Source organism: Pongo pygmaeus, chromosome 16 (genome assembly GCF_028885625.2).
Source record: "Pongo pygmaeus isolate AG05252 chromosome 16, NHGRI_mPonPyg2-v2.0_pri, whole genome shotgun sequence".
In the NCBI taxonomy this organism is placed as follows: Eukaryota; Metazoa; Chordata; class Mammalia; order Primates; family Hominidae; genus Pongo; species Pongo pygmaeus.
In genome coordinates, this window is record NC_072389.2 from 50442398 (window position 1) to 50457802 (window position 15405).

Consider the following 15405-nt stretch of genomic DNA (forward strand, 5'->3'; position numbering starts at 1 on the left):
TCAGCCTGACCCATATTTTCCCGAGGTTACCCTGGAATTCTCCAAGTTCCCTACTTACCCATAGAGCCTGAAGTAAAAACGTACTCAGGCATCCTTCATCAGTCGTCCCCCACTTTCCACACTCTGGCGTCTCTTCACCAGATTATCTGTAGAGATTGTGGGGAGCCCCATGTTGGGCGCCAGATGTTGGGGAAACCAGCTCCACACCACCCAGCAGGTATCCCAAGTCTGGAGAAAACAAAGGAGTTAGAAAGATATAGAATAAGTGTTTAAAAGGCGGGTCCAGGGGACCAGAGCGTCGGAGGCTTGCTCATAGCCCAGAGCTCTCGGGTTTACAAGCTCTTTATTCTTTATTGGTTTACAAGCTCTTTGTTCTTAGGGCAGATGAGAGGGGGAGGAAGAGATGAGGAAAATGATTAATCAGTGAAGGAGAACTCATGAGTCATTTGATAAGCTGTATAGCAGTGGCGGTTTCTGTGAATTTCCTTGAACAAAGGCGTGTGTCTAAACTACTTAAGATCTTTAACTTATCGGGACTGAAATGGATTGGAGCGGGTTTCAGGAGGAGCCAAGATGTTTGATTATACTCCACTGCTTCAAGGGAGTGTTATCTCCCTGAGCAACCTGTGGAATGCCACTGAGTGGTTATGCTCTTGGGGCATAAAGACATGAAGGCAACAAGGAGACTTTTCTCCTCAGAGGCCGCCCATGGCTTCCAATAGGTGTCTCACACAGGGGAGACCAACTCAACTGGCACCCCAGAAACTCTCTTTCTCACAGGTCTCAAACTCTTGACCTCAGGTGATCCACCTTCCTTGGCCTCCCAAAGTGTTGGGATTACAGGTGTGAGCCACCGCGCCCAGCTAAAACAGGTATTTTAATACATCCCTTATACATTAAATTATGTTAAAGAAGGTAGAGGAAGTAATGAGCTTAATGGAGAGATAAATGAAAGACATAAAAAGAGATTTGAAATAGAACTCTGGGCCGGGCGTGGTGGCTCACACCTATAATTCTAGCACTTTGGGAGGCTGAGGTGGGTGGATTGTCTCAGCTCAGGAGTCCGAGTCCAGCCGGGGCAACATAGTGAAACCCCGTCTCTAAAAATACAAAAAATTAGCTGGGCGTGGCAGTGTGTGCCTGTAATCCCAGCTACTTGGGAGGCTGAGACAAGAGAATCACTTGAATCCGGGGGCAAAGGTTGCAGTGAGCCGAGATCATGCCATTACACTCTAGCCTGGCTGACAGAGTGAGACTCCACCTCAAAAAAAAAAAAAAAAAAAAGAAAGAAAGAAAGAAATAGAACCTCTGAATATGAAAAATACAATATCTGAAATGAAAAGTACACTGGAAAGGATTAATAGCAGCTTAGACATCGTAGAAGAAAAGATTAGTGAACTCGAAGACATAGAAATAGAAACTATCAAACTGAAAGATACAGAGAAAAAAAGACTGGAAGAAAAAGAGAGAACACCATATTAGAGATTCATGAAATATCATTAAGTGGCCTGGTGTACATTTAATTTGAGTCCCAGAAAGAAGAGATAAAAGGGGAAGATAGAACTCCTAGGGTCAAGCAATCCTCCCACCTCAGCCTCCCAAGTAGCTGAGAATATAGATGTGCACCATGACACTGGGATTTGACTTGTTTTTAAGTTCACTGTTTCTCTTCTTAGTTAAACTGAGTCTGCCAATGAGCCTGTCAGAGCCATTCTTCATATCTGTTACCATGTTTTTTTTATTTTTAGCACTTTCATTTGGTCCTTTCTCATAGTTTTCTTCTCTCCTGACAGTTTTTTTTTTTTGAGATGGAGTCTCACTGTGTTGCCCAGGCTGGAGTGCAGTGGCACAATCCCGACTCACGGCAACCTCCACCTCCCAGGTTCAAGTGATTCTCCTGCCTCAGCCTCTTAAGTAGCTGAGGCTATAGGTACATGCCACCATGCCTGGCTAATTTTTGTGTAGTTTTAGTAGAGGTGAGCTTTCACCATGTTGGCCAGGCTGATCTGAAACTCCTGACCTCTAGTGATCTGCCTGCCTTGGCCTCCTAAAGTATTGGAATTACAGGCATGAGCCATGTCGCCCAGTCAGTCCTCATCTCTTTATGCACGTTTTCCTCCTTTTCCACTAGAGCCTTTAACATGTTAATCTTAATTATTTTAAATTCTCCATATAATAAGTGGATTATTTTAAAGGTCTTCATCCTCACTGTCTTCACATCAAATAGGCTGAGGAGGAGAAGGAAGAGGAGGGGTTGGTCTTGCTATCTGAGGAGCAGCAGAGGCAGAAGAAAATCTGCATGAAAGCAGACCCACACAATTCAAATCTGTGCTGTTTAAGGGTCAACTGTAGTTAGAAGCTATGATGATGGTTTTAGTGTATACTTTTAGTAGAATCATGTAGTTAATTTTGTATAATTAACTGCATTTGTGAGTCTTTAAACTTAAAAATGATAAGGAAAACTATCTCCTTAGTTTTAAAGTTGCTTTAACAGGCAGGGCAAGGTGGCTTACACCTGCAATCCCAGCACTTTGGGAGGCCAAGGTGGGTGTTCAGGAGTTCAAGACCAGCCTTGAGGTCAGGAGTTCAAGACCAGCCTGGCCAACATGGTGAAACCTCATCTCTACTAAAAATACAAAAATTAGCTGGGTGTGGTGGTGGGTGCCTATAATCCCAGCTACTGGGAGGCTGAGGCAGGAGAATTGCTTGAACCTGGGAGGCGGAGGTTGCAGTGAGCCAAGGCTGTGCCACTGCATTCCAGCCTGGATGAGAGAGCGAGATGCCATCTCAAAATAAATAAATAAAAATAAATAAATAAAGTTGCTTTAACAGTTAATAAAAATAAAAATCACCTACTTTTTCAGTTAAAAATAAATAACTCTTCCCATGTAACAGTCATAACGTATGGATTATATCCGATTCCAGTTGGTCGTTGCATTATCTCTTGATAGTGTGGTTTTTGTTTGTTTGTTTTTCCTTTTTTGTCATAAGTATTTTGGTTGTAGGCCAGACATCTTGTGTAGAACAGTAGAAACTGGGATAAATTGCTTTTATGCCTGAAAATGGGCATATGCTTTTGTGTTAGTCCGTTCTTGCATTGCTATGGAGAAATACCTGACAGTGGGTAATTTATAAAGAGAAGAGGTTTAATTGGCTCATGGTTCTGAAGCTTGTACAGGAAGCATGATGTTAGCCATCTGTTCAGCTTCTAAGGAGGCCTCAGGAAACTTACAATCATGGCAGAAGGCAAAGGGGAAGCAGGCTCATCTTACACGGCCAGAGCAGGAGAATGAGAGAGAGGGGGAGGTGCCGCACACCAGATCTCATGAGAATTCACTCACATACAGTACCAAGGGAAGACGGTGCTAAATCATTCATGAGAACTCTGTCCTCACGAGCCAATCACCCCCAACCAGGCCCCACCTCTAGCTTTGAGGATTATATATATATTTTTTTGAGACAGAGTTTCACTCTGTCACCCAGGCCGGAGTTCAGTGGCTCGATCTTGGCTTACTGCAACCTCCGCCTCCTGGGTTCAAGCAACTCTCCTGCCTCAACCACCATGCCCAGCTAATTTTTGTATTTTTAGTAGAGACGGATTTTGCTATGTTGGCCAGACTGGTCTCGAACTCCTGACCTCAAGTGATCCTCCCGCTTCAGCCTCCCAAAGTGTTGGGATTACAGGTGTGAGCCACTGAGCCTGGCCTGGGGATAACATTTCAACATGAGATTTGGGTGGGGACACAGATCCAAATCATATTAGGTTTTTTTTTTTGTTTTTTTTGTTTTAGGACAGGGTCTTGCTCTATCATCTAGTCTGGAGTGCAGTGGTACAGTCCTGGCTCACTGCAGCCTGGAATTCCTGGGCTCAAAGGATCTTCCCGCTTCAACCTCCTGAGTAGCTAGTACTACAGGCATATGGCACCATGCCTGGCAAATGTTAGCCTTTTTTTTTCTTTTTGTAGAAACAGGGTCTCACTATATTGCCCAGGTTGGTCTCAAACTCCTGCCCTCGAGTGATACTCCTGCCTCAGTTTCCCAAAGCACTAAGATTACAGGTTTGAGTTACCATGCTCAGCTAGGCATGTGCTTTCTTTAGCTAAATCCTTAGTGTTTGGGGTTGAGTTGATCTAGTGAAAAGTTGAGCTGGACTTGTTGAATTAAGTTGGTGGCTTGTATGAAGATTTTTCTCAATAACTGCTTGAGCTTCAGCTTTAAGTCTTTTCTTCGCACCTATGCCTTAGAGAAGGCCCTCTCCACACATTCCCCCGCCCACTTTACAGAAGTAAATGCCTGTTACTTTCTACTCAACTCTTGATATCCTGGTGTGGAGAAGGAGAGTGCCCTCTGTTTTACAGGCTCATCCTCAATCTTACACAGGTATTATGTCCCTGGGTCTTGAAGGTGGGGCATTATTAGCAATCTTCCCTCCATCAGCAATAGGAAATCTCTAATGGCCTTGGTCCAGGGCAGTTTTCTGCCTCTCTTTCAGAGGTAGAAATTTTTTTTTCTGTTCACTTCTCTCAGCAATGAGTCTTCACCTGTGGCCCAAGGGTGGCAAGTTTTTTCCCCTCTCCCAGTGATCCAAGGCAGTTTTGCAGGGGAGATAGAAGAGAACAATCCAGGTAGAGCTTTGTGTCTTTCCTGCAGTGATACCTGCTCACCTTTTCCAGGCCTGCACCATGAGGGGAACTTTCCCAAGTCTCCTATTTTGCCCATGGTCTTTCTTCTTTTTTTTTTTTTTCTACTTGCATTGCCTCTGACCCAAGTCAGTAGCAACCTTTATTACTTATAAAGATTTTTAAACATTTCCATTGTATTTATAACACAAATTTTAGGCAACACACTCCTATGAATGTGATGGTTTTAATGGTTAATACCTATCCAAGTAAAAAAATTATGCTTTAATGTGGAAAGAATTTTAGCGTGGGCAACAAACATAGTGAGACCCCATCTCTGCTAAAAAAAAAAAAAAAAAAAAAAAAAAATTAAAAAATTAGCCAGGCATGGTGGCACACACCTGTAGTCTCAGCTACTTGGGAGGCTGAGGTGGGAGGATTGCTTGAGCCCAGAAGATCGAGGCTGCAGTGAGCCAAGATTGTGCACTGTACTCCAGCCTGGGCAACAGAGTGAGACCCTGTCTCAAAAAAAAAAAAAAAAAAAAGAATAAGGTAGAGGGATTTGAGAGGTGTGTATTTCTGTATTCTGGCTTTTTTTTTTTTTTTTTTTTTTTTTTTGAGACAGGGTCTCACTCTGTCACCCAGGCTGGAGTGCAGTGGCACAGTTTTGGCTCACTGCAACCTCCGCCTCCCGGGTTCAAGTGATTCTCCTGCCTCAGCCTTCTGAGTAGCTGGGATTACAAGCATGCACCACTGCGCCCAGCTAATTTTGTATTTTTAGTAGAGACAAGGTTTTGCCATGTTGGCCAGGCTGGTCTTTAACCTCTGACCTCAGGTGATCCGCCTGCCTCAGCCTCCCAAAGTGCTGGGATTACAGGCGTGAGCCACTGCGCCCGGCCCGTCTTTTTTTGTTGTTGTTTTTTAATTCTTTTTTTTTTTTTTTTTGGAGACAGAGTCTCGCTCTGTTGCCCAGGCTGGAGTGCAGTGGCATGATCTCAGCTCACTGCAACCTCTGCCTCCCGGGTTCAAGTGATCCTCCCACCCCAGCCTCCCAAGTAGTTGGGACTACAGGTGTGCATCACCATAGCTGGCTAATTTTTTGTATTTTTAGTAGAGGTGGGGTTTCACCATGTTGGCTAGGCTGGTCTCGAACTCCTGACCTCAGGTGATCCACCCACCTCGGCCTCTCAAAGTTCTGGGAGTACAGGCGTGAGCCACCACACCCGGCCTGTGGTTCTTTTCATTATTCTCCCAAAAAGTACAGCCATTTGGCTGTCCCAAATATTATTTGTCTGCATTCTGATTTGAAAAATAAAATGTCCTCAAAATAGGAGCTAGGATGAATGTGGAGCTGGAGCACAAATCCGTTTTTTTGTTTTTTTTTTGACAGGGTCTCCCTCTATTGCCAAGGCTGGAGCGCAGTGGCATGGTCACAACTCACTGCAGCCTTGAACTCCTGGGCTCAAGCCAGCCTCCTGCCTCAGCCTCCTGAGTAGCTGGGACTACAGGCATGCACCACCATCCTCAGCCATGTTTCCCAGGCTGGTCTCAAATTCCTGGACTCAAGAGATCCTTGTGCCTTGGCCTCCCAAAATGCTGGGGTTACAAGCCTGAGCCAGCCCTGCCAGAGCTCAGCTCTCTTGGGCTTCTCTCAAGGATTGTAGACTTCTCAAGTCCTGCTGCTATTTGTTGTTCTGCAGTGCCTTCAAACTGTTATTTTATATATTTTGTCCAGTCTTTTTAGTTGTTTTCAACAGGAGGGTGAGTTAAATGCCAGCTACTCTATTAAGACCAAAATTTTAAGTCCCTATACTCTCCATAGTTCTGCCTGCTTCTACCAGTAATTGAAGGAGATATAAAAGCAGAAAGGATAAAACCATCTATTACTTACATCGTATTTATTTCTCAGATGGGTTTTGGCAGGCCACCTCGTTTTCTAGGAGTAACCTCTAGGCTTTAGGAGAGTTACAACCTTTAGGACAGTTATAAGTTTCAACTTCCACAGAAATGACCAGAGCTAGCCTCTCATCCTGGCTCTCCCCTGACTAACTGTATGACTTTAGGCAAATTCCTCATCTTCTTTGAGTCTGTTTTTTTTTCTTTTGATCTAAAATAGGATTAGTAGCTGACTTGCTTACCTTACAGGAATATTACGAGGATAGTGAAAGTATAGAAAAATCTTTTGAAAGACTATAAAATGCTGTAGAAACAGAGGATCTCTTATTTATGTTTAACCCTGCAGCCCAGAAATAGCTTAGAACTGGGAGTAAGGGACTCAGGATATAGACTTGGCTTAGTCACTAACTAGCTTTTGACTCTGGGTAACTCACTTTATTCTTCCTGATCTGTAATATGAGACAGTTTATCCATCAAACTATATGTGATAAGGCAAAAAACAAACAATGGGGCCCAAGTCAGTTAATCAAGGGGAGGTACCTGCTAGGTTAAATCTCTTCCTCTTGGCAGTTGGGTTATGTCAATATTTGTGTTTAAAAGAAATCTGCATCCCTTGGGAAAGTGAGAGGAGTACTATGGCCTGCACTTAGAAGATGAAGATATGGGTTTTTACATCTTCTATAAGGAAAGAAAAAGGGAAGAGAGAGGGTGAGAGAAGACAGAGGTGTGATCACTGGCATCATTTCACCTGAACAGAATACTAGATCTGTGCCTATCATTATGCTTGGACTTAGCCCCAGAAGTGGCAATTATTTAAGGTAAAAACTGTTGGGGCGTGGTGGCTGGAGCCTGTATCCCAACACTTTGGGAGACCAAGGTGGGAAGGTTGCTTGAGGCCAGGAGTTCGAAACCAGCCTGGGCAACATAGTGAGAATCCTGGGTCTACCGAATAAAAATTTAAAAATTAGCTGGACGTGGTGGCACACACCTATAGTCCTAGCTCCTCAGGAGGCTGAGGCGGGAGGACCACTTGAGCCCAGGAGTTTCAGGCTGCAGTAAGCTATGATCTCACCACCGAACTTGCTTTGCCTGGATGACAAAGCAAGACACTGTCTCTAAAATAAATACATTCATATGTACACAAATAAGGTAAAAAAAAAAAAAGGTATGATATATATCCTTTTGTAATCTTATATATTTTTGTATACATTCTATCTTATACATATATCATATATACAAGATTTACATGTATATATGTATTTAAAAATATACAAAAAGATATAAGATATATGTATAAGATAGAATGAGTAAGAGATACTTCACAGTCATATTGACATATAGGACAATAGCTTGAAAATATCTGTAAGCAGGTTTACTTTCAACACTGGTGTCTTATTTTCCTGAATTAATATAAGATCTTACAACAGTGCTCCACAATTTCAAAGTCATGTAATATTTTTCCAAGTTCTTTCTTCTGTATTAAATTACTTAATTTTCATTATAATCTTATGAAATAGGATTAGGCAGGGTGGGAAAGACTGAAGAGGCCCAGAGAGGTAAAGTGAGTTGCTCTCGATCCAGAATACAACATACATCTACTCTGTGAGGGATTCTGTGTACGTCTGTGCACATACACACGCAGAACTGGGGAAATAGAAATGTGTCCTTACTTTGGTGATTGGAATCCGCATCTACATACCAAATAATCTAAGCCAGAATCTGTGGTGGTGATGTTGTTTTCACATATTTTACAAATATTTATTGATTGCCTAATAATATTGTGGTGGGCCTTGAGCCTGGGGATAAAGTGAAGAACAAGATAGAGAACCTGGCCAGGCGCAGTGGCTCATACCCATAATCCCAGTACTTTGGGAGGCCAAGGCAGGAGGATGGCTTGAGCCCAGGAGTTTGAGACCAGACTGGGCAACATATTGAGACCACTATCCCCACAGAAAATTTTAAAAAAGACTTAGCCAGGTGTGGTGGTACACGCCTGTGGTCCCAGCTACTCCAGAGGCTGAGATGGGAGGATCACCTGAGCCCAGAAGTTAGAGGCTGCAATGAGCCATGATAGTGCCGTTGCACTCTAGTCTGGGTGACAGAGCAAGACTTTGTCTAAGGAAAAAAAAAAAAGACAGAGAGCTTGTGCTTGAGGAGATCACTGTCTAGTAGGAGATGGTATGTGCTCTATAGGGTCCAGCAACAACATGGTGCAATCAGAGTGCAGGGAGGGGTCCTAAGTTTTATCCAGAGGGCGTCATAGAAAGCTTTCTTTCTTCCTTTCTTTCCAGGCCAGGATAAGTGTTACCAGCTCTGCAAAGTCTTTCTCTCCCTCTCTCTCTTTTTTTTTTTTTGAGATGGAGTCTCGCTCACCCAGGCTGGAGTGCAGTGGCATGATCATGGCTCACTGCAATCTCTGCCTCCTGGGTTCAAATGATTCTCCTGCCTCAGCCTCCTGAGTAGCTGAGATTACAAGCCTACACCACCATGCCTGGATAATTTTTGTATTTTTGGTAGAGATGGAGTTTCGCCATGTTGGCCAGGGTGGTCTCGAACTCCTGACCTCAAATGATCCGCCCGCCTCGGCCTCCCAGTGTGCTGGGATTACAAGCGTGATCCACCGCGCTCGACCTGCAAAGCCTTTCTTGACACATCCGTCTTTCCTCACTGATCTGTTCATTTTTTGATGGCAGAGACCTTGTTTCACTCATTTTTATGTCCTCATATGGAAAACGGTGGCTGGCTAATAGTGGTTACTCAATAAATATTTGTTGAATGGATTAATAAAATAATTCCTAGCAGTCATTTGGCATCGAATCATGTACAGTCGTGCTGTCTACTGTTTTCTAGGGCATGTCTTTCCAGCACAAAATGATGGTAAATTTTCTGGGTGCAGAGATGGCTCTTACTGTATTTTACAGGCTACCCAGTGCCTAGTCCAGTGGTGGATAATGCTTACAGGAATGTACCTGTTGGAAGTTCTTACAGAATTCTTTTGTTTTGTTTTGTTTTGTTTTCTGACAGGGTCTCACTCTGTCGCCCAGGCTGGAGTGCAGCGGTGCAATCACAGCTCACAGCAACCTCCATCTCCAGAGGCTCAAGGGATCCTTCCACCTCCGCCTCCCGAGTAACTAGGATCACAGTCGTGTGCCACCGCGCCCAGCTAATTTTTGTATTTGTTGTAGAGATGAGGTTTCGCCATGTTGCCCTGGCTGGTCTCAAATTCCTGGGCTCAAGCGATCCGCCCGTCTCGGCCTCCCGAAGTGCTGGGATTACGGGCGGGCGCCACCTCTGCAGAAGCCTTAGGCCTGCAAAACAGTCTTAAAAACATATAATATTTAACTTGAGAGGTGCAATCCTCCTCTACAGTGAGGGCAGGCTCAGCGAAGGAGGGCCCAAGACATAAAACTAACCAATGGCAGGAAAGCCCCCATGCCCCACCCAAGCTGCCCCTCCTCCCTCGCAGCTGAGCTTTTCTTTCAGTCATTCACTGAGGAGCCAGAGGGAATCAATTCCCCAAGCTGGGGTAAGTAAAGGTGTTTGGGGAGGGCAGGTGCCTAATTTACAAATTTTTAAAGAGATCATATTTAAACCAAAAGCAGGTAGTTTTGTGCCTAGTCAGGAAGGCCCTAATTTACACAATATAAGTTGGTTATGTGTGTTTAATGAAATTATACTTCAAATGCTTGAAGAGATCACATTTTTAAAAGCAATTCCATGGGGAAGGGAATTTTCTGCAAAGTAAAGAAATATCTCAGAATGAACTTATATTCTAATTGTGAATGTCCATGTATTAAATTTGCTTATTCTGAGGCCCAAATGTTTGCTTATTTTGTTTAAAAACTACTTGGGATCATTAACATTCATACTAATTATTTTAAATGTAAGTTTTGTTAATTTCACTGATGAGGAGTTCTCTCTGGGGCATAAAAAACAATTCTTATGCTACATTATAGTCAGGAATTTGAAGGCCTGTTAATTGTTGTCTGTTCAGCAATACTTTAGGGTCTGGGTCTTCCCAACTGCCTTCCTCCCTGTTTCCTTCTTACTCAGCAAGCTCAGTGGGGCCTCCCCGGGGCTAAAAGGAGTAGTTACCCTATGACTCTTCCTTTGAGGGTCCAAGTAGGAACCTTTATAGCCCAGATCCTGGGGCCCTGGGTGGCCCACTGATTCATTTCAATTCCACTGCCTTTCATTTCTCTTCTCCTATCTTACTGTCCCTTCTTTAGCTATTCACAAGACGAAATAGGATTTTATTTTTCATTATTTATTATATAAAAATTACACATCCAATCTTCTCAATTCTCAGTTCTTAAAGAAATCAACTAAGCCTTCAAAGACTTTTAGTTTTGCGTTTTCCATGGGTAACTGGTCCTAAAAATTCTCCCCATCCCCACAGGACAGAATGACCAATCTTTCAGGCTTGGCCCTGAATATGTTTTTCAGTTGAGGAGAACAGGAGATGAAGAAAGCAAGTGGAAGACAGTCCATTGCTCTGTCCACAGTGGAGACTGGCACAGAGAATCCGGGGCTGGAGCTCATGGTAATTCACCAGTTTAGTTTCTCTCTGCAGAGCTGTGGGCTGCTGCATGGCCTCCTGTAAGGGTATTTGGCTGCTCTCAATCCCCATCATCCCTGGCAGGGCTCCGTGACTGATCGCAATGCTCCCTGTGCTTGTAGGAAAAAGAAGTAGAGCCTGAGGGAAGCAAGAGGACTGACGCACAAGGACACAGCCTGGGGGATGGACTGGGCCCTTCCACTCACCAGAGGTACTGGTGTTTTGGAATCTTGTTCAGTTAGGAAAGGATCTAGGGTGGGCTGCCCCTTCAGGCAGCTTGTGGTATTATCACAACCACTCCACCTTACCATGTGTACATATATATATGTATCTTTCGTAATTAATTAACTTAAACATGTGCCATAAACAACAGGAGTTCAGCAGTATCAGTGCTGGTTGGACTGAAAATAAAAATAATAACAATGGTAATAATAATGGCTAACAGATTTTGAGTGTATGCTTACTATTTTGCAGATTGCTTTATGTTATACATTTATTTTCATAACAACAGGTAGGTATTCATTTTAATCCTTTTAGAAATTAATTTACCATATCATTAAAAAAAAGTAGCTCTTCTGGAATACTCAGATTTGGGAATGGTGGAGAGGAAGGGAAACCTGGTGAGAAAACACAGAAGGACTTATTATAAGTATAATAAAGACAGTAAAAAAGATCTTAGAAGTCAAAAGAGAAGAGTCTCAAGAATGAAGAAGGTACAGTCCACAGTGCTATGTGAACAGGGGTCTAGGAAGGAGGAGTGAGAAAAATCTTTGAATTTGTTCATGGATCTGGTCCCAGAAGTAATGTCAAAGAAAATTCTTTGAGTAAAATAGATCATATGGAAGGAAGCAATGTTCCATGGTCTGGAAAAGAGTGGGTATTTATAAAAGAGTGCAGAAGTCATACACTAAAAGCTGAGAAGAGGATATTGGATAGCTTCTAAAGGGAATACGGTCATGAGCCACATAACGATGTTTCAGTCAATGATGGACCGCATTATACAATGGTGTATAATCATGTATATCAACGGTGTATATCATTACACAATGGTGGTCGCATAAAATTATACTACTGTATTTTTACTGTACCTTTTCTATGTTTAGATACACAAATACTTACCATTGTGCTATCGTTGCCTACAGTATTAAGTACAGAAACATGCTGAACAGATTTGCAGCCTAAGAATAATAGGATCCACCATATAGCCTGGATGTGTCGTAAGCTATACCATCTAGGTTTGCATAAGTACACTCTAAGATGTTCGCATAATTATGAAATTGACTAATGTTGAATTTATCAGAATGTATCCCTGTTGTTAAGTAACACATGACTATATATGGAGATGATTCAGAGCAGCTTCCAAACAAAAGGTTATTTTTATTTGTTTTCTTCTCTTTATTTTTGAAAGTTACCCAGTGACTTCTTAAAATTTTTAATTGTTTTATACACAATTTGCTTCTCTCTAAAAATTTTTATATTATCATGTTTTATATATACTGAATTGACAGTAAACTCTTTGTAAGTTTTTCATGCTTACATGATATTTCGTATTTTACTTAGCAGTGTGGTCGTTAATCATGTAAGTCACACTGCTTGGGTCTATATTTGAACAGTGGTATGCTAGTAAATGTTTAAGAATTGACTCTCCACTGGGCTAGTGGCTCATGCCTGTAATCCCAGCACTTCGTGAGGCTGAGGTGAGAGGATCACATGAGCCCAGGAATTCAAGACCAGCCTGAGCAACATAGTGAGACCAGCCTCTACAAAAATTTTTAAAAATTAGCAGGGTGTGGTGGTGCGTGCCTGTAGTCCCAGCTACTCCAGGAGTCCGAGGTGGGAGGATCACTTGAGCCCAGGAGATTAAGGCTGCAGTGAGCCATGATCGTGCCACTGTACTCCAGCCTAGGGGACACAGTGAGACCCTGTCTTGAAAAAAAAAAAAAAAGAAGAAAGAACAGGCTCTCCAGGTGTAGTTCTGCAATGAATGTTGGTTAATATTTTTGCTCACCTTAATGAGGAGTAAGACCAGGGGCTGGCAAACTTTTCCTATAAAAGACAAGGTAGTAAATATTATTGGTTTTGTGGTTGATGTGGTCTCTGTTGCAATTATTAAACTCTACCATTTTCGTAGGAAAGCAGCCACAGGTGATACTAAACAAATGAGCATGGCTGTGTTTTGATAAAACTTAATTTTTAAAAAGAAGGTGAGATGAACTTAGCCCACAGACCACAGCTTGCTAATCTTTAGTCTAGATGAAATAATAAATTAAGACTTTATTTATAGTATTTGCCTGTAATGTAAAAACTCTCAACATGGCTGATTTCAAGTAACCAAAGGGTTACTTGAATAAAGAGTTGGGAAGAGATTATCAGAGGACATCATTATATAAAATTTCCACCATACACATACAGCAGACATGAATAACTTCATGAGCTCACATAACAGAAAAATGTAGCAAAATAATTAGAAAATGATGAGTTTTTAATATTTATTACCTTTGTCTTTAATGTAATTTAATTGTACGTTTATATAGTTTTAATTTTTAGTAATGGCTTGCACAATTCCTGAAAATGTAACAATCACTTCTCTCAAGCCAGCGCAGGCCAGCTTCCCCTGCACCACTGACTCTAGCACTTACCAGATTTTGGGCAAGTTATTTACCCTCTCTAAACCTCAGTTTTCACCCTGTAAAACAAGAATAATATTAGTACTTAGCTGAAAGGATCTTGGTATTTTTTTTTTTGCCAGACTGTTGTTGGCACCTTAAACTGCTCTGATATATGACATGTCCAGTTCCCTTCAAGTCTCATCGACTTTATATTTTCTCATATAAACCATGTTAACTAGTTACATAGATATAAAATCATGCCTTAAAGTTCTAACTTGCATTTATTTTTATTTTTTGAGAAATGAGGTCTTACTTCGTTACCCAGACTGGTCTTGAATTCCTGGGCCCAAACAATCCTCAAGTCTCAGCCTCCCAAAGTGCTGAGATTACAGGTGTGAGCCATGTGCCTGACCTTAACTTGCATTTCTTTAAATTCTTGTAAAGCTACACATTTTCCTCCATTTGCCTTACTTTCCATATTTCTATGTGTGATTTTCTTTTCTTTTTTTTTTTTGGAAACGGAGTCTCACTCTGTCATCCAGGCTGGAGTGCAGTGGTGTGATCACTGCAACCTCCACCTCCCAGGTTCAAGCGGTTCTCCTGTCTCAGCCTCCCGAGTAGCTGGGATTACACGTGCTACCATACCCAGCTAATTTTTTTTTTGTATTTTTAGTAGAGATGGTGTTTCACCATGTTGGCCAGGCTGGTCTTGAACTCCTGACCTCAGGTGATCTGCCCACCTTGGCCTCCCAAAGTGCTGGGATTATAGGCGTGAACCACTGTGGCCGGCCTACTTTTCTTTATCAACTAAAGTAAGTTCTGGATTTTGAACCTCATTTCCTTTCTCCTGACCAACTCTAATAGAACCCACATAGATTTCTTGTTTCCAGTTCTCCCCACCTCCTGCCAATCTATCCTATATAGCTTCTACCAAAACTACCTAAAGTATGTCTGAACTCCCTTATATCACAAACCTCTGTAGCTCCCCAGTTGCTCCTGAACAAAGCCAAACTCCACAGCCTGGTATTCAATTCTCCCCAAAACCTCTTCCCCTCAACCAGGATCTGTATCCAACTTGACTTTCCAACATTAACTCTTGCAATTCCCTTTCTAATACCACCCTATGCTCTAGTGAAAGTCAACTATCAACCGTTCCTTATATGTAATCCCCAATTTCCTGCCTCCATGTCATGCATGTCATTACATCATTGCTTCTGAGTGTACTGTCTTCATTTTATGTCTTTGTGCCCAAATACAACACATATTTTAAGGCTCAACTCAAGAGCAATCATGTCCATGAAACTTTCCCTGATGTTGCCTCTCCTCACCTCAACCTCACTGGCCCCAGTCCTAAGAGGTCCCTTCTTTCTCCAAACTTCCATAACATTCTATCTGACCCTCTCTCATAACACTTTAAGCTTTTGACATTTTGTTACAGACTTACATGTACATTATATCCCCTATACTGGACTGTAAATACATTGAGGGCAAGATCAATGTCTATTTCATCCTTTTGTCTCCTATAACACTGGGAACAATGCTTTACCCATAGTTTATACTTAAAATTCCATAACATTCAAAATTCAATAAATACGTTAATAAGTTATGTATATAATCTAGATAATAGACTTTGTAATTTCTTCATGTGTACATTTTTCAATTCTGTTTTGTTTCTGTATTGATTTTTAAGTATTTATTTCTTTTTCTTCTTGTTCTTTTGTTT

The 15405-nt window shown here is 42.0% G+C and overlaps 1 protein-coding gene and 1 long non-coding RNA gene across 3 annotated transcripts in view; one reads left to right on the forward strand and one right to left on the reverse strand.

Annotated features, from left to right (window-relative positions):
* Window positions 1–15405, forward strand: part of SLC28A2 (solute carrier family 28 member 2) — a 74296-nt gene that overhangs the window by 41694 nt on the left and 17197 nt on the right. Inside the window, exons 1-3 of one of the 2 annotated variants that reach the window (XM_054451061.1) lie at window positions 10009–10041; window positions 10915–11058; window positions 11196–11284. In XM_054451061.1, coding sequence (XP_054307036.1) covers window positions 10978–11058; window positions 11196–11284 — 170 coding nt within the window. In that variant the 5' untranslated portion in view covers window positions 10009–10041; window positions 10915–10977. Of the gene's footprint in view, window positions 1–10008; window positions 10042–10914; window positions 11059–11195; window positions 11285–15405 lie in introns of those variants that run through there. The other variant, XM_054451062.1, reaches the window with a different exon arrangement.
* LOC129014086 (uncharacterized) lies at window positions 9325–13759 on the reverse strand. The gene is made up of 4 exons (XR_008494116.1): window positions 13713–13759; window positions 13082–13119; window positions 11623–11690; window positions 9325–9835 (listed from the first exon to the last, which is right to left on the reverse strand). It is a non-coding gene; the product is annotated as an uncharacterized LOC129014086 (long non-coding RNA).